This window comes from Vipera ursinii (assembly GCF_947247035.1).
Source record: "Vipera ursinii genome assembly, chromosome: 1".
Lineage (NCBI taxonomy): Eukaryota > Metazoa > Chordata > Lepidosauria > Squamata > Viperidae > Vipera > Vipera ursinii.
Window position 1 is genome coordinate 121,490,428 of NC_139512.1, and position 23,165 is coordinate 121,513,592.

At 43.9% G+C, this 23,165-nt stretch overlaps 1 protein-coding gene across 1 annotated transcript in view; it reads left to right on the forward strand.

Annotated features, from left to right (window-relative positions):
• The first annotated feature begins 67 nt into the window (after nucleotides 1-67).
• The window catches only part of LOC310632006 (putative hydrolase PNKD), a 31,379-nt gene continuing 8,281 nt past the window's right edge, over nucleotides 68-23,165 (forward strand). The window contains exons 1-3 of the mRNA XM_083348847.1: nucleotides 68-229; nucleotides 13,246-13,361; nucleotides 14,403-14,515. Of these exons, the coding sequence (XP_083204973.1) occupies nucleotides 69-229; nucleotides 13,246-13,361; nucleotides 14,403-14,515 (390 nt within the window). The 5' untranslated portion in view covers nucleotide 68. The remainder of the gene's footprint in view (nucleotides 230-13,245; nucleotides 13,362-14,402; nucleotides 14,516-23,165) is intronic.

Genomic DNA, 23,165 nt, shown 5'->3' on the forward strand with positions numbered 1-23,165 from the left:
TTAAAGGCGGCGGCGGCGGCGGGGCGGGTTGGAGGCTCGTCGCGCCCCCCCCCGCCCCTCCGCGGAGCATGGCTTGGCTGGGTTGGTTGCGGAGGATTTGGGCTCTGATAACCGCTCTGGCCGTTTCGGGTCGCCGGGCCTTCAGTTACGCTTTTTACCGCTGCGGGAACAGGCAGCGTTCGCCCCCAATGCCCATGGCTCTGGCGGGTCCCCTGCTGTTCCGCATGGGGTAAGTCGGGGTGTGTGGGGGGGGTGGGGGGAGAGACCTGAGCTTTGGGGGACGCACTTTTTCGTAACGGCTACGAGAACGTGCTCTGGGACTACTAGCGCAATTCTGGGGCTGACGGGAGGCACTCCCTGATCTGCCGCAAGTGGGAAAGGTCTCGGCGGGATGAATGGTGAGACATCGGGGAGCTTGAGACGGGGGGGGGGGGTCGGACTTAGGCTGCTAGATCTGCACTGCAAAAATCAAGGTGGCCGCTAAACGGCAGCCAAGTAGGAGATATAGGAATGTAGCCAGCCGTACCAACAGGCTGAAAAATAGCTTTTATCCGTGGGCTGGCTGTTAGGCTTTGAAATGGGACATAATCTTATGCAGAATTGACTTGGGAGGCCGGTGTGTGATGTAGTTGGTTCACATAGTGTGGTGGGATGGAGGGTTTGTTGTCACTGTGTGTGTTGGAGGGAGAGAGCACAGGGGGAGGCTCAGCTAATCTCAATGTACACATGTTGTACTTTGACAAAGATTTATTTATTTATCTATCTATTTATTTATGTATGTATGTATGTATGTATGTATGTATGTATGAATGAGTTTTCTGCGGATTTTTGCAGCCTGGCTATAAGAATATGCGTGTCTACTGCTAAGCTTGTAAGCCGCCCTGAGTCTTCGGAGAAGGGCGAGATATAAATTTATTTATTTATTTATTTTATTACATTTATATACCAAGGACTCAGGGCGGTTTACAGGGCAATTAAAAAAAAACCAAGATACAAAAGTGAAAAACAAATTTTAAAAAAAAATTATATATGTCCCTGTATAAATAAAACCCCAGTTAAAATAAGATTAATCCTCAGCCAAATGGAATTAAAATAAAAATAAATAAATAAAATAATTTTCTCAAATGTTTCTTTCGGGCTGCCACGAGACAAATCTGCAGCCATTAGTTCCAGGGCAGCCTTGCTTCGGGCTCAGCGGGGTATCTGCTTCGACCCAAAAGGAGGCATAACGTTTGCTTCAGTCGGGGGGAATGACAGTCTGTTCAATTGCCCGGGAGGCGGGGGGGGGGGGGAGAGGGGGAAAAAGCTTATGTGCGCCTGCGCGAGGGGATTAACTGGCTTTTGCCAAGCGAAGGCGGAGGAGGAATTCGGCGGCTCTGTTAGTGGGCGAAAGGAACGATCAATAGGTCAATAGCAGGGGGTCTTCAAACTTGGCCCTTTTATGACTTGTGGACTTCAACTCCCAGAATTCCTCAGCCATCTTTTTTAGGCGTGGGGATTACTGGGAGGGAGCAGAGTAGCGCGGGCCTGGATTGCTTGGAAAGGATGGATGCCTGCGCATCAAAGGAACGTCGGGATCCGAGCCTGCGTGCGTAATCGGTGGCTTTGCGCAGGTAGCTCGCTCTTACAAGGGAGCGGAGAGGATCGCGGGGCGGCGGCGACGTAGAATACAATAGGTGTCTGTTCCCCTCCTCCGAAATCGAAAGTTAAGAAAGAACGAGATTCTGCTGTGCGCAACTTTTGTGGGTTTTTGTGGGGTTTTTTTTGCCTACGGCGGTTGCTTTTCAGTGAATTTTTCCGAAAGCGCTGGAGCATGACGAGCATGTTTTCTGGAAATGCCTGTCATTCAAAAGAAAGAATTAACAATAGCGTTACTATACTGTTCTCTCGCTTCTTTACCGTTCAGCGCAGGGGTAGGCAACCTCGGCTCTTTTATGACTCATGGACTTCAACTCCCAGAATTCCTGAGCCAGCTTGGCTGGCTCAGGAATTCTGGGAGTTGAAGTCCATGAGTCATAAAAGAGCCGAGGTTGCCTACCCCTGGTTTAGCGTAAGCGCACTTCCCTCTTTGCCAGGGATCTCCTTGGGTGGTGGAGAAGAGCGTGGCAGACCCATATGCTTTGTATACAGTAAAAGGAAAATGACTGGGCCGACCCTTAGTACTTCCATGTGGAACTGGGAAACCTCTCTGCTTAAAAATCCCAGAAAATCATTATGTTAATCATACAGATGGTAATGGTTCATCAGTGACTTGGCTCTCTAAAACGGCATATGCTTCATTGCTTAATCATTTAGCTCCGAATTCTGATCCTTGTATTCGTTTTATGTAAAAATAAATAAAATTTAATACTGAATTTAGAGCCATGTGGAATATAGTTGAGTCACAATTTGAAGGAGGGAGATGAGACGGTGAGAAAGCAACACAAACTTGTCAAGAAAAGACTGATATTCCAAAGAATATCAAGTAAGCAGAATGCTTGCTTAGTAAAGGTAAAGGTTCCCCCGCACATGCGTGCTAGTCGTTTCCAACTCTAGGGGCCGGTGCTCATCTCCGTTTCAAAGCCGAAGAGCCGGCGCTTGTCCGAGGACGTCTCCGTGGTCATGTGGCCGGCATGACTAGACGCCAAAGGCGCACGGAACGCTGTTACCTTCTCACCGTAGTGGTCCCTATTTTTCTACTTGCATTTTTACGTGCTTTCGAACTGCTAGGTTGGCAGAAGCTGGGACAAGTAACAGGCGCTCACTCTGTTATGCGGCACTCGGGATTCGACCCGCCAAACTGCCGACCATCTGATCGACAAGCTCAGCGTCCTAACCCACTGAGCCACCGCATCCCTATATGCTTGCTTACCTAAAACAAAAAGGGCGCAGCTTCTGCGGAAGAAAAAGGCTTGCAAAATATGCTGCAGGTGATGTAGTGTGCATGCGATATAGAGAAAAGCAGCATTATGTTTTCTAATAAGAGTTCTTCAAACTCTTCCCCCATCTTTTGTGATTAAAAAGGCGATTGCCTTGAATAGATGGTTACAGATTAGGCCTTATAACAATAACCATGAAATAATAGACCCTTGGGCCATTAGGAACGTAGAATTCCGCCCCAAAGTCCCCTAACCCCTTAAGTGCTTTCTTTACCATCTATTACTAAAGGCAAGATACTTGAGAATGGAGGTGGTTGGAGATACATAACTCACTAAAAATGAACAGAGCTTTAGGTTTTAAGGGAGAGTGCCAGATCCTGCTGGGAACAAAGAGGAGGAAGTCAGAAATTATTTTTGGAAAGAAGCTTAAATTCCTAGCACACAATTCTCTTTTGTCCCTGGCTCTTCCGACACCGGCAAGTGCATTTACAATATCCTCCCAAACCTTTTCCAACCAATTTTCTTTCTTCTCTCAAAAGACTCCATTCTGAGTTTGGATGCAGATCTTACAGAAGCAAATATGTGAAGAATAAATTTCCTGTATTCTAATTATTCGGAGAAATTTAAGTCACTGTATGGGGTGGGTAGTTTCTTACATGTTTGCATTCTGTCTTTGCTTATTCCTTCCTTCCTGAAATATTCCCAAAGGTGCTTTTGCCAAAAGGCAACTGGACTTTATTGGGTTTTTTTCCCCTTGGAAAAACTTTTGCTTCTCATCCAAGAAGCTTCTTCAGTTCTAACTGACTGTAGGGGAATGGTAATATTTACCATATATTCTTTGCAGTCATCTGATTGTTAGTACTCTGAGGATGAGTTGTTAACTCACTGAGAGTAGTTGAGGCTGCTTGGAGGTTTATCTGTGTCCTCAAAGTCACGCAAATCAAACGGGTGTGGAACCTTCTTGGACTGCCATGTAGACAGGAGATAGGTGGTGTCATATCCCTCCCCCTCTGTTGAGGGAGGGCTGTTCAGTTTTAACATAAATGGCTCTTTTGACCCCTCTTTCAAGCTAGTGGTCCTCTTTGTCCAGAATGTGAACTTTTTCACATTCACATAATGAAACGTTTTCAAAGAAAAAACCAAGAAAATCCAGTTGCCCTTTGGAAAAAGTACCTTTGGGACAACCAGGGCTTGGATGATTGATACTCTCTTAGACATTCCTGTAATATGAGTAACGTGTATGAAGTTTCCAGACAGCATTTTACCCATAATATGGTCAAGTTATCCTTGAATCGATCTTGACTCCTAGTGGTTTTGGCAGTAAGATGGAAGTGATTTGATACTGCTTTCAGAATTTGTTGACTTCCTACAGCCCTAGGGTTTCCTGTTGGTCTCCCATCCAAGCATCAATTTGCTTAGCTTTTTCAAAATCAGTCTAAGTCAGCAAGGGCTGCCACCAACTTGAGTTTGCATCTAGATGTTGATCAACTTCAGTAAGAGAGCTGAGTTGTTGGTTACAAGTTAGGGTTATTGTTTGAGCAATGCCATCTCTTCAGTCTTAGGGTTTAATTCCTTTCTCCTCCTGCCATACTAGTACAGGTTACAAAGCTGTGACCTCAGAAAAGCCCAGATGAAAAATGATGGGGCACAAAAGGCTAAAAATATAAATACTACAAATCCATGTATTACCAGGGAACCTAATGAGCTAATTCCTTGCCTTTCCTGAAAGACATCTTAGTTTGTTTTTTACTGCAAAGTTAGATCTTTATGCTGATATCCTTCAAATTACCAGTGTGTGAATCCATGTTTGCTTTCTACTTTTTTGGCTTATGGTGCAAAGGATTCATAGATTTATATAGGTAATCTTTGACTTACTACCAGCTGCTTAACAACCATTCAACGTTTCAATGGATTTTATTTACGACCCATCCTCAAAGTTATGACTGCTGAACCACTCCTGTCAACCTGTGATGGCATTTCAGGAGTTTGGCAACCAGCTTGTATTACCAATGTTGCAGTATCCCATAGTCACATGATCATATTTTGTGACTTTTTGCTGTTTTCTAGCAAAGAACACCCATTCAATAAACTGGATTCAGATTTAAGATTTAAGTAATCCACTTAATGTGATTTGCTTAATGATTGACATAAAAACAGTTGTAAAATGAAATGAAGTCTAGTCATTTGGTGACTCAATGACTGCAACAAATTATAACCAAAATTCCAGAGTTAATTGTGGTGTAAATTGAGGACTACCTGTAAGTGTACTAAAGCATGGATTTTAAACTTGAAAATAATTCTTTGCAGGCTTATGATTCTGAGGATAATTTTCAGGAGATTAGTAATCTGACTTTGATTTAATCAAGGCATAATCTTAGTGAAATCTCCATTCTTAATCCTCTGGCTTAATGAAAAGGGAGGTGTCAGGTGCATTGTTGAGTCATGGGTAGATTTTTCTTGCAGAGTGAGATTCCTTTTTTAATAGGTATAAATTAAGAAGGGAAGAAGAAAAGAAGACAGCCAATAAACTAAACTAGCAATAGCAGCAATAGCACTTAGACTTATATACCACTTCATAATGCTTTACAGCCCTCTCTAAGCGGTTTACTGAATCAGCATGTCGTCCCCACAATCTGTGTCCTCATTTTAACAACCTCGGAAGGATGGAAGGCTGAGTCAACCTTGAAACGGTCAGGGTTGAGCTCCTGGCAGTGGGCAGAATTAGCCTGCAATACTGCATTCTAACCACTGTGCCACCATGGCTCTGCATGCAGTTTAGGAAGCTGTCACCTCTGCACTGGTCTCTTGCCTGCCTGCTTTATAGATGATAGTTGGAAACCAGATGGAGATGGGTTTAGCTACCTGGTGATTCATGCAGAATTATCTGTATAAGTAGTCCTCAACGTACGACCACAATTGAGCCCAAAATTTTTGTTGCTAAGTGAGACATTTGTTAAGTGAATTTTGCAACCTTTCTTGCCACAGTTGTTAGGTGAATCACTCAGTTGTTAAGTTAGTAACACAGTTGTTATGTTAATGACTTCCCATTGACTTTGCTTGTCAAGATGTCGCAAAAAGTGACCCCGGGACACTGCAACGGTCATAAATAAGAACCAGTTACCAAGCATCCAAATTTTGATCACATGACCATGGGGATGCTGCAACGGTCTTCAGTATGAAATGGGGTCATAAGTCAGTTTTTTCAGTGCTCTTGTAACTTTGAATAGTCACTATATGAACTGTTGTAAGTGGAGGACTACCTGTATTCCAGTTATATGTTCATTTGGGGAGGTGTCTTCTAAAAATTCCTCATAGGTGTGTTCTTCCTACCAAGCCATCATCTGTACTTTGGACTTTGTCTATGTCTGCTTATCTGACCATTACCTTGGATGAAGATTTGTTTTTACAGGCTAGCAACAAAAACATAGTTTAAAAGCAGCTATGCATGGTATAATGAACAAACCAGCTGGTTATTGAAGTATTGGATTTATAAGTGTTGGTTTACAAAGTAGTTTGCCAACTACTCCCTACCCTGTTCCACTAGAGGATAGATTTCTGGTTCATCAAGTACATTTGAACAATTGTGCCTTTTGCTTAGAATAAAAGGTTCAGTTGTTTTTTTTTTTACTTCCTCTTGTTAGTGGCTGTCTGCATGGAACCTGATTGTATATCCATTTGATTGCATTGTAGTGTATTGCTGTCTTGAAGGATATTTTAGGATGGCTAGTCCCATCCACTTTCTTTCCAGTAATATTGCGTTGCAACGCCTATCTTCCCACCTGCTGGCTATTCTCCCTGGGAATATTTAGAATAACAATTCAGCACTTCTCAAGTTCATTAGATTGAGGAAAACTAACTTAAGAGGAATTATGAGTCAAGGAATGTAATCCTGTAGAAAAATTATCCCTTTCTGAATCTTCACAATGACTTTGTGTGTATTTTCCTCTGTCCTGGTCTGGCATATTTTCCATCAGCTGCTCAGCTCTTACAGGCCCTTCATTGCACTAATATTAATATATTATATAATATTCATTATATAAATAAGTAGAGTGTGTCTGCCAAGGTTTTGAATGATATATTTAAATCCCTTTTCTTAACATCATTGTGATCCCCATAATAACTATATCAACATAATATTAAAAGTTTAGCCCTGCTTTCTACTGAATTAAAGATTCCTGTCTATTCAAAGGAAAGATTATATTCATTTGGAGCAGAATATTTAGAACAAGTGTCCATTTAATATCGCTAGATGTAACCTAGCTTTCCTGACCAGCTATAGAAGAGTCTAGTAATGAAAACTAAAAAAAAGAATGTGCTGCAAATTTTCACGGGATTGCAGGATTGACTGGATATACCACTGAATGGAATCTGCACTTTTTTTTTTCTCCTTTGAAAAATGCATGAGAAATGGAGAATGTCTTAATATAGACTCTCTTTGTTGTTTAAAAAGTAAGAAAGAATGATAGATGATCTGGGTGGGATTTCTCCAATTATTATGCCCCTGTCATGGACCGATCATCATCTCCTGCAACTGGCCTTCCGTTTCGCCACCCCCCCGTCGCTGGGCCACGGAACCGACAAGATGGTTCCGCCCCAGGCGCCTAATGGACCCTGAGCGGTTTCAGGTGGTGCTTGGGTCCCCGCCTGCCGCCTTCGCTCACAGCCCGGCCGATGCCTTGGTGGAAGCCTGGGAAAGGGCAGCCACGGAGGCACTCGACCGCGTTGTACCCATGCGGCCCCTGACCCGGCGCAGATCCCAGTGGGCTCCATGGTTTTCTGTTGAGCTCCGGGAGATGAAGCGTCGGAGACGGGGCCTAGAGAGCTGTTGGAGATCCAGCCGGTCTGAATCCGACCGATTGCGACTAAGGTCCTCTACAAGGTCTTATCTCGCGGCGATGAGGGCGGCAAAGACTAATTACTTTGCTACCCTCATTGCGTCCTCAGATAATTGCCTGGCCGCCCTGTTCAGGGTGACCCACTCCCTCCTTAATCAGGAGGTGAGGGAGGAGCCCTTGCAGGGTCGTGCCGAGGAGTTTAGCCAACATCTGGCGGACAAAATCGCTCGGATTTGGGCCGGTCTGGACTCCGACTGGGCAGAGTCTGACGGAGGTGACACGAGCGGTCTTGGTGATGTTATCTGGGAAGAGTTCGACCCTGTGACTCCGGAAGTTGTGGACAGGATCATGGGGAAGCTGAGCTCCACCACGTGTTTATTGGACCTGTGCCCCTCCTGGCTGGTCTATGCGGCTCGGGAGGGGACACGAGGCTGGCTCCAGGCAGTGATAGCTGCTTCTTTGAGTGTAGCTTTCTTGCCGCCTTGTAGGAGGCGGTGGTGAGGCCCCTCCTCAAGAAGCCTGTTCTGGACCCGGCTATTTTGAATAACTATCATCCAGTCTCCAACCTTCGCTTTTTTGCGAAGGTTGTTTGAGAGCGTGGTGGCGCATCAGCTCCCTCTGTTCCTGGAGGAAGTGGATTATCTGGACCCGTACCAATCGGGCTTTAGGCCCGGGTACAGCACGGAGATGGCATTGGTCGCGCTGGTGAATGATCTCTGGCAGGCTCGGGACGGGTTGTTCCTCTGTCCTAGTCCTATTAGACCTCTCAGCAGCTTTTGATACCATCGACCATGGTATCTTACTGCGGCGCCTCAGGGGGTTGGGAGTGGGGGGCACTGTTCTCCAGTGGTTCTTCTACCTCCTGGGACATTCGCAGTTGGTGCTGACAGGAGGGCAGAGGTCAGCCCCGAGGCCTCTTGTTTGTGGAGTTCCTCAGGGGTCGGTCCTCTCGCCTCTCCTGTTCAACATCTATATGAAGCCGCTGGGTGAGATCATTCATGGTTTTGGAGTGGGGTATCATCAGTACGCCGATGATACCCAGCTTTTCATCTCTACCCCAAACCACCCCAGTGATGCCCTCGATGTGATGTCCCGTTGCCTAGAGGCGGTTCGGGTCTGGATGGGGAGGAACAGGCTTCGGCTCAATCCCGACAAGTCCGAGTGGTTGTACGTTCCGGCATCTCGGGAAATTCAGTCCATTCCATCTTTAACCATGGGGGGTGAGGTGTTAGCCCCCGTAGATAGGGCTCGCAACTTGGGTGTCCTCCTGGATTCACAGCTCAGTTTGGAAGACCATATAGGAGCTGTGACCAGGGGGGCTTTTGCCCAGGTTCGCCTGGTGCGCCAGTTGCAACCCTATCTGGACCGGATTGCCCTGCATACAGTCACTCATGCGCTCGTGACCTCTCGTATAGACTACTGCAATGCTCTGTACATGGGGCTGCCCTTGAGGACCACTCAGAGGCTTCAGCTGGTGCAGAATGCAGCCGCATGAGTTGTGTTGGGGGTCTCCCGATACTCCCATGTAACACCTCTTCTCTGCGAGCTGCATTGGCTTCCAGTTGCCCTCTGGGTGAGATTCAAGGTGCTGGTGATTACCTATAAAGCCCTAAATGGCATGGGCCCGGATTACTTACGGGAGCACCTGCTGCCGGCGTCATCTTCCCTTCGTCCTGTGCGCTCCCACAGAGAGGGCCTCCTCAGGGTGCCGTCGGTTAGAGAGTGTCGGCTTGCAGCCCCCAGGGGGAGAGCATTCTCTGTGGGCGCGCCAGCCCTTTGGAATCAATTACCAGTTGAGCTGTACATGGGGCTGCCCTTGAGGACCACTCAGAGGCTTCAGCTGGTGCAGAATGCAGATGGCTCCCAACCTTTGCTCTTTCCGCCGTGATCTGAAAACCTATTTATTTGAACAGGCCGGCCTGGTTTAAGGGTTTGGGGTATTTTTAATTATTTATTGTTAGGGCTTAATTAATTTAATTTTATTTTAACTTTTGTATGTAATGCTTTTATTGCCCTGTACACCGCCCTGAGTCCTTCAGGAGAAGGGCGGTATAGAAATTCAATTAATAAATAATAAATAAAATAAATACCATTTGGAATTATTGCAAGGATGGGCAAGATGTCCTCTGGGTCTGGAATACCTTCCATATACCATGCCAGTTTTCTTCCTCCTGTTTTTTTTCATTGAATGCGCGTGATCTTTTCCACAAACCTCCTTATCTGTTGTACTCACCATTCCTACACATGGCCTCTGTCATACCATTGCCTATCTTGTTCACTTGGTTCCTTCCACTGCTTCTTATCTCCTGTGTGCAGTTGGTTTCTTCCTTCTTCTGTCACATCCTTCCTGTAAATCGGCCATCTGGACTTTTAGCAAATGAAGAGAAATCTCCCAAGATGAGGAAACTCCAAGGAATTATAAGCTTTTGAGGGGGTGGAAAAGTGCAAAGTATTTGTTTAACTTCTTCCCTGCTACAGAACTCTCGGAAACAAAGGTTATGTTTGTATTTATTGATTTGTTTTGGAAAATATATTACTGCGCTATTTGCTACATGAAGCTTACTGTGGTGACCGGATTGAACTGCAAATTAGCCTGGCTTGCCTGCGTAGTGATAGGTTTGAATTGTGTGCTTATCTCCAGAGCAAGCGTATTATAATTCCAAGGCTGAATTGTGAAACCTTGGCCATAAATTTACTATACGGCATGGGCAAGTTGCCTGTCCTCAGTCCTGCTTATGCACAGTATTATACAAAAAGATTCCAGAATGATAAAAACTCTGTGGAATTATTAGCCTGCAAGCTCAGAAAAAGAAAAATATGAAAAATGGTCTTTGAAAGACTCTTGACTATGATTCCCAGGGACCAAATTTGGATGTGTATTGCTACAGTTGTGTCTTTTGGGAGTGTCACCAGTGGTCCTTGGTTTCCTATTCTTAGACCTGAGAATCCTGCTTAAGCAGTCCTTGATAGAATAGACATTGCTGCCTAAATGCAAGGTTTTAGATCTTTTTCTTCAGAGACTCTTGATTTGAGCCATCTGCAGACGTTTGGATAAAACGATTTCACTCCTGCAGGGGCAGAAAGTCTCTTGTATGTGTGGCTTGCCTGTCCCGTTCTGAGTTTGTGTGGGCCTGCTGTCCCAGGAAAATTAAAGAACAAACAAACCACTGGACACTGATTGCTAGTTTAATCAGAAGGATCAACCTTGCATATGTTGCAGCTGATAACAGAGGAAAACGGTTTTCGTTGATTTGTTGAAGGAAGTTATTGTGGACTCAGCTTAGAGGCTGCTCAGTCTTTCAGGAAATGACTCTGGAGTGGGGGCACCTTGGGAGAGAAGCTGGCTCGCTTTCAAATTTTTATGAATCTAACGTTCCTGAAACTTCCCGAGCCACTTTTAATATAAGCAGCCCCATTCTTGTGTTGCAAGGCTCTAGAAGTATTGGATTACAACCCATCATCCATACTGAGCATGGACTAGCTTGCTGAGTGCCAGTATTCTGATCACGTGATTGTAGAGACTGCAGTGGCCACAATTACAAGGACTGGTCATAAATACCACTCGAAGTTTGAAGTCATTCAATGAGTGGTTATTAAATGAGAACGTCAATTGATTGCCAAGAATTCAGGATTTCAGGGTGATACAGTAATGTGTGAAGTGCAATTAAGGATTCATCTCTCCATCAAGAATTTTCCAAAGGGGAACAATGAATTGGGGAAATTCTTTATTTGAAAGAATTGTGAAGGATATTGAGCAAGGAACAAAATGTTTTATCTTAGCTCAAAAGGTTTTTGTGGAGAAAAATCTTACCTTTGTCTGCTAATCAACCCATTATCACTTTAGTTGTGAGTTGTCTGTGTGGTCTGATAGTGCACATATCAGGTGAGCATCTGACGTCTTCAAGAATGGGGTAATCCTCCACACACATCGGCCAACCGGTTCTTAAGTGCTAATAATGCTAATCCAGTGGAGCTAAACAAAATACTATCAAGGCTGCAAGATTTTTTTTCATTTCAGACCATTCTTCCATCTTTAAAATGAATTTTATGGAAAAGGGATACATGTCCACAGTACTGAATTTCTCACTTTTCTGCAGTTTTGCTAAGGGAACTTGCAATTTAAACATTAATGGGTAATCCTCAACTTACGACCACAAATGAGCAGAGTAGTTGTTAAGTGAATTTTGCTTCATTTTATGACCTTTTTACCACAGTTAAGTGAATCACTGCAGTTGTTAAATGAACCATGCAGTCCTTAAGTGAATCTGGCTTTCCCCATTGACTCTGCTTCTCAGAAGCCAGCTGGGAAGGTTACAAATGGTGATCATGTGACCCTGGAACAGGGCAAACGTCATAAAGACATGCCAGTTGCCAAGTGCCTGAATGTTCACCTCGTGATTGTGGGGATGCTACAACAGTCATATGTGTGAAAAACAGTATAAGTCACTTTTTTTTAGTGATGTTGTAACTTCTAACGGTCACTAAATGAATGGTTGTAAGTCAAGGACTACCTGAATGCTAATTACACTTCCTATACTGGTGAGATGAGCTTACACTTTTGGGAATATTTGCTCATCCTGTGTAATTGCCTTGGATTTATATGATATTTGTGGTGAAATGTTAGCTGTTTTGATTTTTTGGGGAGTAGGGTGGGGTGGGGAACCTTTTTTTTCCAGATAGTGCTTGCCATGGTCCTGGAGGCTCTTTTTAATTATCTCAAAATGACTTTCCAGTCAATATGATATATTCCTAGAGTACTGTAGTTAGATGCTCAGAGGGAGGGACAAATCCTTCAAGTCATTTGATTGACACCTAACATAATCTTCAACCATTTGTTATGTTTGTTGGAGTGCCTGCAGCTTGTATAAAATATAGGAAAAAAAACAATGTTATCTATCTCGTTGGAATTTCTCTCTTTGAATTATGTTTGACCTTTGTCTTGGCTGCAGTTGGCCTGAAAAACTGATTCTCTGCTCTGATTTATTCTTAGATGCTGCACATGCTTTTTCCAGTAATTTTTGTCCAAGGGTCAAAACCCAACAAATTTTTCTAATTCCACTTTAAAAAATATATATCAGAAAAGCATGTGTTCAGTAGGCTCTCTTTTAGACCATCTTTTAAACTGGCTGTGTTAATAGTTTGCAAATGTATTTTTACTGAAACAATGTAAAATTTTCAGTCTTTTTAAATTAATAACCTCAGAAACTTGAGGACAAGACAAAATAAACGTCAGTCGAAGAAAGAAAAATAAGTTGAATGTACACTTTATAATTTGAGTTTTCAGGCATCTTTGTGCAGTTGTAACAGCTTGAGGCTACGTACCTGTTTATTCCTAAAATACTGAATTAATGCTAGATGACATGTTTGTCTCTCTGTTAATTAAGTGTACCTCTGCTTTCAGTTGTCTGCTTTGAATGGTTCAGCAACTCTAGTGGTGGCTGTTAATCTCTCTCTGCTTTGTTAAGGATCCTTCTCAGGAATGTACTGTACCAAAGTCTTTGTTTGTGAACTTGTTCTGACTTGCCTGTTTGTTTGCCTCTTCGGTTCCTCAGGTATAATCTCTATGCCAAAACCCGGCTGGGCTACCTGTTACACAAGCGGCAGGTAAAGAAGGCACGCCAGCGTTATCCCCAAGGACACTCAGTTTCCCAGCCTGTGGAGTTCAATGGTGAGAGCTTAGTTTTTCCCCTTGCGTTTTGGATAGATGTACCCGCTTGCGTTGTTTTTTTTATTTTTATTTTTTATTTTTATTACATTTATATCCCGCCCTTCTCGGAAGACTCAGGGCAGCTTTTACAAACTTAGCAGTAGTCTTCGTTCTATGTATATGCCTGCTTATTAGGGCTTTCACACACACCCCAAGCGGCATTATTACAAAGTCAGCTTAATTGCCCCCAACAATCTGGGTCCTCATTTTACCTACCTCGGAAGGATGGAAGGCTGCGTCAACCTTGAGCCTGGTGGGATGCGAACCTGCACTAATTGCAGGCAGCTGGTGTTACTTAAGGAGGCATCAGCCCACTGCTCCACCAAGGCTCTTATGAGGCGTATTGTTTGATTTAACTTCCGGACAGTGAATTTTGAGAAGTCCGAGTAACTGGATTCTGCATAGGGAAGAAATCTTGTAAAGGAAACTTAACTTTTTGAGATGCCTCAGAATGAATTAATGAGGTCTATATGATTGGGATTCAATCATACTCATACTTCTGAATTTGGCAGACAATTTGTACAGAGAAGGCTCTTTACACACGTGCAGAATTCTGCAAACTGACTTGGTCAGAAATCTTGGGAAGGACGCAGGCCAGTTTCACAGTTAGATCTTTGAGATCAGCTGAGACTGCAGCACATTTGATGGAAGATGCAACAGGATTGCTGTACTTAAACATCTATGGCCCACCACCCTGGTTGAAATTACTCAGCATCTTTTTTCTCTATTGCTCAGTAGACAAAGTTATTCAAAGAACTTGCATCTCTCTAAGACTTAGGAGGTTGCTGGGCTGCATGGTCCAATTTTTTTTAATCATTTTTGTTTCTCTGATTGCAATGTCTCATTATCTTTTAAAATAATTCTCTTTTAAGGAGTCATTCAAGGTGGCCAACAAAATATAGTTCCAAATAGCTATATAGATATTGCAGGTTCAGTGGAGGGTGGTTTTCTGTGCTCATTTTCCTGCTTGCTTCCTTCTTTGCTTTCTGTTTGTTTTCCCAGGTTTGAAGATCCTTCCCATTCCTGTCCTGTCTGATAATTACAGCTATCTTGTTGTCGACACTGACTCCAACAGTGCTGTAGTTGTGGACCCTTCTGATCCTTTGGCTGTACAGGTGAGAATCCAGATATGATATTTCCTTTCCAGAGTTAGAGATAGGAAGATTGTGGGGCTGGGCGTTTACTTTTTCTTCCTTAACCAGGGATATGGAACCAATGAGCTCTCCAGAAGTTGCTAAATTACCTCTCACTTACGTAAAGGTAAAGGTAAAGGTAAAGGTTCCCCCGCACATGCGTGCTAGTCGTTTCCGACTCTAGGGGCCGGTGCTCATCTCCGTTTCATAGCCGAAGAGCCAGCGGTCTCCGCGGTCATGTGGCCGGCATGACTAGACGCCAAAGGCGCACGGAACGCTGTTACCTTCCCACCGTAGTGGTCCCTATTTGTCTACTTTCATTTTTACGTGCTTTCGAACTGCTAGGTTGGCAGAAGCTGGGACGAGTAACAGGCGCTCACTCTGTTACGCGGCACTCGGGATTCGACCCGCCAAACTGCCGACCTTCCGATCGACAAGTTCAGCGTCCTAACCCACTGAGCCACCGCATCCCTCACTTACTTACCTTCCCTCAAAATTGGACCTCTAATTCAGTGTTACATAGCATTGGTTTTCAGCAACAAGCAAGGTTTTCCAGTTCTGCACTCCTGTTGTGATTTTAAGGAGCAATCAAATGGAATTGGGTATAATAAAATAAATAAATAAGACCTTCGCTCTTTTCGCCACGACCTGACGACTTGGCTATTTGAACTCGCCGGCCTGGACTGAGGGACTGGGATTTTAGATTTTAAATTTTAAAATATTTTAAATTTTAGAATGTGTTTTATTGTTTAGGGCTATTCGATTTAATTTCATTTTAATTTTTGTATATTATGTGTTGTTTCATAGTGTTTTAATTGCCCTGTACACTGCCCCGAGTCCCTTGGGAAAGGGGCGGTATATAAATCCAAATAATAAATAAATAAATACTCTTAGCAAGTATTAAGGAATAGAATGTTTCTGTGCATGACTGAGATAGTAATAGATTTTGATGCTAGAACTGACTTTGAAGTCTGATCATAAAAATATCTATTGCTGTTCTTCATTTGGTGAGAAATACATTATTTTTCTTATTACTGCTGTTCAGCAATTAGCAATCAGATTTTTTTTCAGATCATCCAGGAATCTAATAATACATCCTGTTTTGTTTTTTGCATCTTTCTGCTGTATAAAGTGGCTCAAATATGGATGTTTGAAAGCTAGAAAGGGAATTGCTATTCTTACCAATGTTTGTAATTGACTCAAGCTGTCCTCTTAAGAAGATGGACTTGGTAATCAGTTGGTCTGATCTCTTGCATTGATGCAAGAATATTTAATATCCAGGCAATGGCGCATGCAGTTGAGGACTTGTCTGTTTTTGCTGTGGTTTCTGGAATTTTTTTTTATCAAACCCAGCTGGAGAATGACAGATTACCATGACCTGCTACAAGTTCATAGAGATGTTAATCAAGTATGAATTGTAGAAGGCGAGTGTCAAAAAGTCCCTTGGATGAATTAGGCTAAGTTTCGTATGAGACAAGTGACCAAAAGGGAAATAGTATCTATCATGTTTCTGGAAAGAACTGGCATTTCTCAAGGACTGATCCCAAGCTTGAATGCTAAGAAAGGAAAAAATTGGATTCTTCCTCTACCCTCCCTAATTCCAAATGATCAGTATTTAAATCCTTCCTCTGGCAAAGTCTTTGGTAGGCCAGCTATCATCTGCCCCATAAATCTCAATGCTTCTAGGAGGTGTCACTTGTAAAGGACCTCTTTCTACACATAAGTGCAGTACTACCATTAGTCAGGATGACGCAACTGCATTGTAGACTTTTGCTGATTTAACAGTTATAGGTGGCCCTTGTTTAGTGACCACAATTTGGATTAGCAGCTGTTGTTAAGTGAAGTGGTTGCTAAGTGGAAAATCACATGACCACGACTGCTTTCCTTTTTTCCATTCTCCTGCCATTTGGAATGTTCATCCCGGTGCCAGGATAATTAACAAAAAGGGGATTAATGTTTGTAATTACATTAATTGAAGAGGAAGGGATTACAAGAAAATAAGCAGGCACGCAGTGGGGAATACACATATAAAAGAATGATTTGGTACCAGCAACCTCAAGTGTGCTGTGCAACAGCCCAGTGTATTCTTGAGAGCAAGGGGGGAGAGGTAAAAACAAAAACCCAAGAAATCTGAGGCAATCTCTCCTGTGCCTGATCCATTCAAGTGTTCTGGTGGTACAGTACTTAAACTGCAGTATTGTGGGCAAACTCTGTCCACAGCTTGGAGTTCGATCCTGACTGGGCTCAAGGTTGACTCAGCCTTTCATCCCTCTGAGGTCTGTAAAATAAGGACCCTGATTGTTTGGGGCAATATTCAAATAATGATTATATTGTAAACCATCCAGAGAGTACTGTAAAACGCTATGGGGAGGTATATAAATCTACATGCTATTGTTATTCTTTTCTCCCCTCCTCGCACAATAGGGACATTGGAGAGGAACGGATTACAAGAGAATAAGCAAGCATTTAATGGGGAATATACCCACATTGTAATCCCTTCCTCCCCAATCTCTGTTCTGCAAGGTCGGGGGAGAGAAGAAAAACCACAGCTCTGGTACAGGATAATACATGCTGAATGTAATGGTGATCACTTGACTGAGGGGATGTTGCAAATATCATAAAGGCAGACATCAGTTGTAAAGTTATTTTTTTTCAGCACCATTGTAACTGAATGAAGCAATTGGTATGCAAGGTCTACCTACGTAGGATCTGGAGAACTATAGCCATGGTAATAGGAGGATATTGAGGTATAAGAAACTACACTCTAAGAAATGTCACCAAACTACAATTCTTCAAAGTATTTTCAATGGGGGAAAGGCGGCGAGCCTAAAACCGGTGCTCTGGAGGGCTCCCGATGTTCCTTCTGAGTGGTCGGGGTTGGTTACAGGCTCGTCGGCCCCTGCCTCTGCTGTTGGGCTCCGGACAGCAGAGAGCCTCTGGCGGTGGGGTCACCCACTTCTGCAGCACGAAGCGTCGGGAGGGAGACGGCAAGCTGACACCGAGCTTCCCCCCCTTTCACTGTGTGTTGGGCCCACAGGGCTTGACAGGTTGGGGCCTGGTTGCAGGCTCGCCGCCTTTCCCCGTTCTCACCGGCAACCCCCTATAGAGCTCTTGTCACCAACATGGCCGGGCCAGTGGGGGCGCACAGCCGAAGGGGCCAGGAAAAGTGGGGACACAGGTGGCGCAGTTCCGATGGCCAGCACATCCCACGGAGAAGGGCCAGTGACCTTTGCCTGGCCTCAGCCTGACTTTTTTACCCAGCAGCCGATGAAGGGTGGCTGGCGGGCAGGGAGGGAGGGAGGGAGGGAGCAGCCGCTGCCCAGCCAGGAAGGGGAGGCACCGGGCCCAGTGGGGGGAGGTGGCCAGCGCGCCCCACAGAGAAGCACCTGCGAGCTTTGCCCAGCCCCGGCCCGACTTTTCTACCCGGCAACTGGCGGAGGGAGGGAACTGTCAGACAATTTTACCAGCTGACCAAATGGGGAGGGAGGGAGGGAAAGGGAAAGTACGTGGATGGGGAAGGGAAGGAAAAGAAATAAATGGATGAAAAAGGGAAGGAAAGGAAAGGAAAGGGAAGAGAGAAATGTGAGAGAAAGCAAGGAAGAAGAGCGAGTAGGAAAAAGAGGGGGAAATGTGAGGAAAGAAGGAAAGAGAAAGGAAAGGGTGAAAGGTGAGAGTAAGGAAGGAAGGAAAGAAGGAAGGGACAATGGGAGAGAGGGAAGGAAGGAAGACACCCACCCCAGTCCCACCTCCCTCTCTACCAGAGACCACAGATTTCCCCCCACCACCACAGGCACCCTGCAACCTGAGCGATAAGCTGGCCATGCCCCCCCCCCCAGCCATTGACTTTGCTTGTCAAAAAGTTGCAAAAGGTGATCACATGACCCTGGGACACGGAACATCATAAGTATGAATCAATTGCCAAGCATCCGAATGTAAATCACATGACCCTGGGAATGCTGCAACAGTCATAAGCGTGAAAAATGGTCATACGTCGCTTTTTTTAGTGGCGTTGTAACTTCGAACAGTCACTAAGCGAATTGTTGTAAGTCAAGGACTACCTGTACTTCATCATTTTTTTCCTTTTTTTTTTTTGCTCAAGTTTTTGACACCTTGCTGGGCGACTGGTGGTACTCGGATAGTGCCTTATCCTAAAAGTGGTACAATGGGTGAGAGGGTTGAAAAGCCCTGACCTGGGATATAACCAGGTCTTCAGAACCTTGCACAAGACTAATACAGATGGAGCTATCTAAATCTCTGGCGGATGCTGTTTCACAGAGCAGGTACTGTCAACTGAGAAAGCGTGATTCACGGTCTTTCTGCTAAATCATGGGGTGGGCAAAAACAATAGTAAAAAGGAGGTCAAGGTTCTGGCAGAAGGGGCATTTCAAGTAAGGCATCGCCTCCTGATCTAACGAACTGGGCAGGTCCATATTGAACTAGGCAGTCTTGAAAATAATTGCGCCTTAAGCTTTAGTTCAATATCTCCACCTTAATTTGTGCCTGGAAAGTACTCGATAACTAGTGCGAGCATTTGTCTGTCGGTAGCCTTGATATCAAATTCTACCTCATTTATAATTTCTGAGCATTTTCCCTATTGAGGAGATTATGGTACAAGGATTGTAAACAGGGCATGGGTCACCCTCACTGGCTGGCTCAGAGAAAGATCATAGTTGGAACACTAGACGTATTTGCCAAGCACACTTTTCATCAGAAGCGCCATCTGCTGATTCAGGGACCATGGAGACCAGTGAGTAATCTTAAACTTCAAACTGGCAATACATCCTCAGCCAGAACAGGCTTCATGTATCCACACTGTTCCCTACCAAAAGCATCTGTGCAATAGTGGTGGGCTTTGTTTGTGACAGAATGATAAGATGCACCTGATGGTCCCACCATTGGTTTGTTCTGCCTCAAGCAGTTATTGTTGCGTTTAGGCAACATTCAGGGTTACTGATTGTTTCCTTGGAGTTAGAAGATAGGAAGCAGTAGAGCATGCTGATGACATCTTTTTGTTAAAGCTCTGCGTGACCTCCAATTGTTTCATGAAGACAGCGTTCAGATAACAAGGGAAACATTTTATAGAACAGCATAAATGTGCACCAAGGAATAAAATTTGCAGTTTCTCAACATGGCCAAACAAAAATGACAATCTCTTAGAATAGTGTGCCCAAGACCGCCCATAAATTTACCATAATCAGTGATAATCAATTTAAGGCACTGAGAGGTCCAAAGGAAATAAACAGATCACACTCCTTCTAGTTCTTGAAGTAGGTTATCTAGTAAAGTGATCAAAAGGGTCTCAGTACCATAGCCCAGATGAAAAGAACTAGAACATAAAATAAGTAGAAGGCAATGCAAACTGTTAAGTATTAACGGTTATTGTACTTCTACTTTATGCTTCTAAAACCAAATGACTACAGTTTTCTTGATCTCTCCCTCTTGTCCCCCCCCCCTTTTTAAAAAAAAAATACTTTTAAAGGGTAGTCAGATATGGTTTATGATGCTTAATCTCTAGCTGCTTTGGGTTTGACTGTTCACAATATACTTGCCTGGCAGTCCTGTTAAGGAAGGCTCTTGTTATCATGAAGTTCTTTTTATATACAGTGCTTGGCTTGGTAAGTGGTATGCCCTTTGACCTCCGCCTGCTATCACATCCCAGGGCACATTTGCTTGATTCTCCTTTGACTTATTTACAATCTGCCAAGATCTTTTAAGGAAACATAAGTCAATTGGCTCCTGCCTTCCTCTTCTCCGCTGTTTTAGCACAGACAACCTTCCAATTAAGGAAAGGACTCATGACTCCTCAAGTCTGCTTCTTGCTGCCTCCCTCCCTTCTGCAGGAAAGCCGTTGATGAAGCAATAGCTGGATGCTTCCAAGAGTGTTTCAAAGTTAGAGCAACAAGAGCAGCAGCAACATCATCATATGATCAAAATCCCTTCCTTCCCGCTTGGGGTTTCTCCTCTTGAGAAGCACCTGTCATACTGGCTCTTCCTGTTATACTCAAGGGCCAGCTCCTCGCTTTTGTTCAGATGTGTTTGGAATAAAATGTCAAGTGTAGCTGAAGGAGAGGCCAGAGGGAGAGCTTAAGAGAGAAAGATTCAGAATGGGACTGTGAGAGGATGCTATAAATCAGGCATGTCAAACTCACGACGTCACGTGACGTTGCACGACATATCGTGACTTTTTCCCCATTGCTGGCAATGGGGTGGGCGCAATTTCAGTATGATGCATCCAGCCCGTGGGCCGGCAGTTTGACATGCCTGGTATAAATGATTTTTGCCTCCCATCCTCTTGGATTCCCCCCCCCCCCCCGGGGTTCTAACAAAGCCAGCTTGTTCTAGGTAGACATCTTCAAACATAGGTCCCAGCTGTCTGGGAGTTACTCATGTTGTATATTTAGAGATGGTCATCTGGGGAAAGAGCTGTTGTGATTTTGGTTAATGAGCAGGTGCTGAGCAGCTACCTGGAAGTGTTAATTGCTGGATGAGAACCAGAAAATTGAAATACCTTCCTTTTGAAGGAGTGGGCTCAAATTTCACAAGATATTTCTTTATTCGGTGCTGGTTGTCGTGGTGCCCATCATGCCAAGGTTTCAGCTTGAGCCCATCTCTTCCTCGACTAAGAAAATAGCTCATTGAAGTCAGGATAATATTTGCATGACTGGATTGGTGCAATGCCTGTAGATTTGTGATAGTGTTCTCAGCAGCAGCGTACAATATGCAATTCCCATCCCACTAAAATGCTGGTAGTACTCATGTAGATAACAGTTGAAAATATATCTGCTCATTCAGATGTTTGTGAGAAAATAAGGCACTACTTCAGGGGCAGGCAACCTCGGCTCTTTTATGACTCATGGACTTCAACTCGCAGAATTCCTGAGTCAGCTGACTCAGGAATTCTGAGAGTTGAAGTCCATGAGTCATAAAAGAGCCGAGGTTGCCTACCCCTGCACTAGTTGAAACAGTTTAATGTTGGTTGTGTTATTGTTAATTGGTATCTTCTGCCTTTAAATGGAAGTTTTAATTACTGTGATGCAGTGCTTGGTACACTGCTCTGGTTGTTTTAAGAGGAAAAATGATATCCGAGTAAAATGAATAATTTTCAGACGTGAAGATGAAGTAACTAACTAGTGTCGTAAAGGCAGCTAATTACACTATCTGTTAAAAAAAAATCAACACCATTAAATCAGACCAGAATATAATCTTAGCAGGGCATTTGTGTAAAATCAAGAACACAACTTATGAGATAGTTCAGAGTCCAGCCCAGCTAGACAAACATTCACAAGTTAATGACAGTTTGAACACTAGATGAAGCAGGCACTTCTGTGTTTTTGATGGAATAATGGCCCACAGTGAAAGATTTGGTATTTTCTTGGACACTAAAGCTTACATGTAACTATTTAGGAGCAGTAGACAAAGATATTGTCCTACTAAAATCATAAACTTCAACAACCAATAAAACGTGCCAGTGACACTAAAATAGCAGTCAACTGTGCTCTTGTACAGGTGGAGCAATGTTGTTTATACGTATTTATTGCCCCTGGCCCCAAACTCCTGTTTAAAAGACTTCTGCCTCTTTTCCCCCCCTCTTCTCCTCCCCCACTTTCCCCCCTGCCCTTCCCTGCCCTCTTTACACAGAATAGCAGAATCTGGGCAATGTCCGCGTGATGCACTTCTCAGCCTTTTCCTTTCCCGACATAAATAATAAATAAATAAATAATAGGCTGTGTGTGTGGCTGCCTTCCGATCAAAACCACATCTTCCTCTTCTCCTTCCCACCCCATTGCCTTATCAACTGTCAGAGGAAAGATATAGAAGTGAAAGTAGCTGTGGAGCTGCAATTTCGATATAAAACCCCTCCAAGCACCACCAACCCCCTTTTTTTCTAGTTCCATGACTCTGATTTTACAAAAGCAGAAGTGGGAGAGATCCAGGGTTTTAGTCCTGGGTCTCTTGTGAGATATATGTTGCTTGTTTGCCCTAACTCTCTCTTGCATTGTGGTAGGAGATGCACACCTCTATTCTGATAGAGAAACTTGATTTGTAGCTCAGAATTGAAATGAAGGGTCCTTGGTGCTCTCTGTGCTTTGGTGTTTCCTTCTGGACATTTCATTATCCAAACTAGGTAACTTCAGTACAGGGCAATGAATCATCTGCAAGAGAACAACCAAGCTGAGAGTGCACCAAGGACCTCTTCATACCTCTGTTCATTATTTATTTATTAGTTGAATTTATATACCGCCCTATTCCCGAAGGACTCAGGGCGGTTCACAGGGCAGTTAAAACAGTACAAAAAGAGAATAAAATGGAATTAAATTAGTACAAGCCCACAATTCATAATAACAATAAAATTAAAATTTTAAAATAAATTTAATATGATTTAATATGATTTAATTAAAATACTTTAAAATTTAAAATCCCTCAGTCCAGGCCAGACAATTCGAACAACCAGGTTTTTAAGTCCTAGCGAAACGAGCGAAGGTCGGGGGCAGTCCGAAGCTCCATCGGCAGTTCGTTCCAAAGGGCGGGCGCACTCACAGAGAACACCCTCCCCCTGGGAATCACCCGCCGGCAATCTCTAACCGGCGGAACCCTAAGGAGGCCCTCCCTGTGGGCGCGCACAGGACGATGG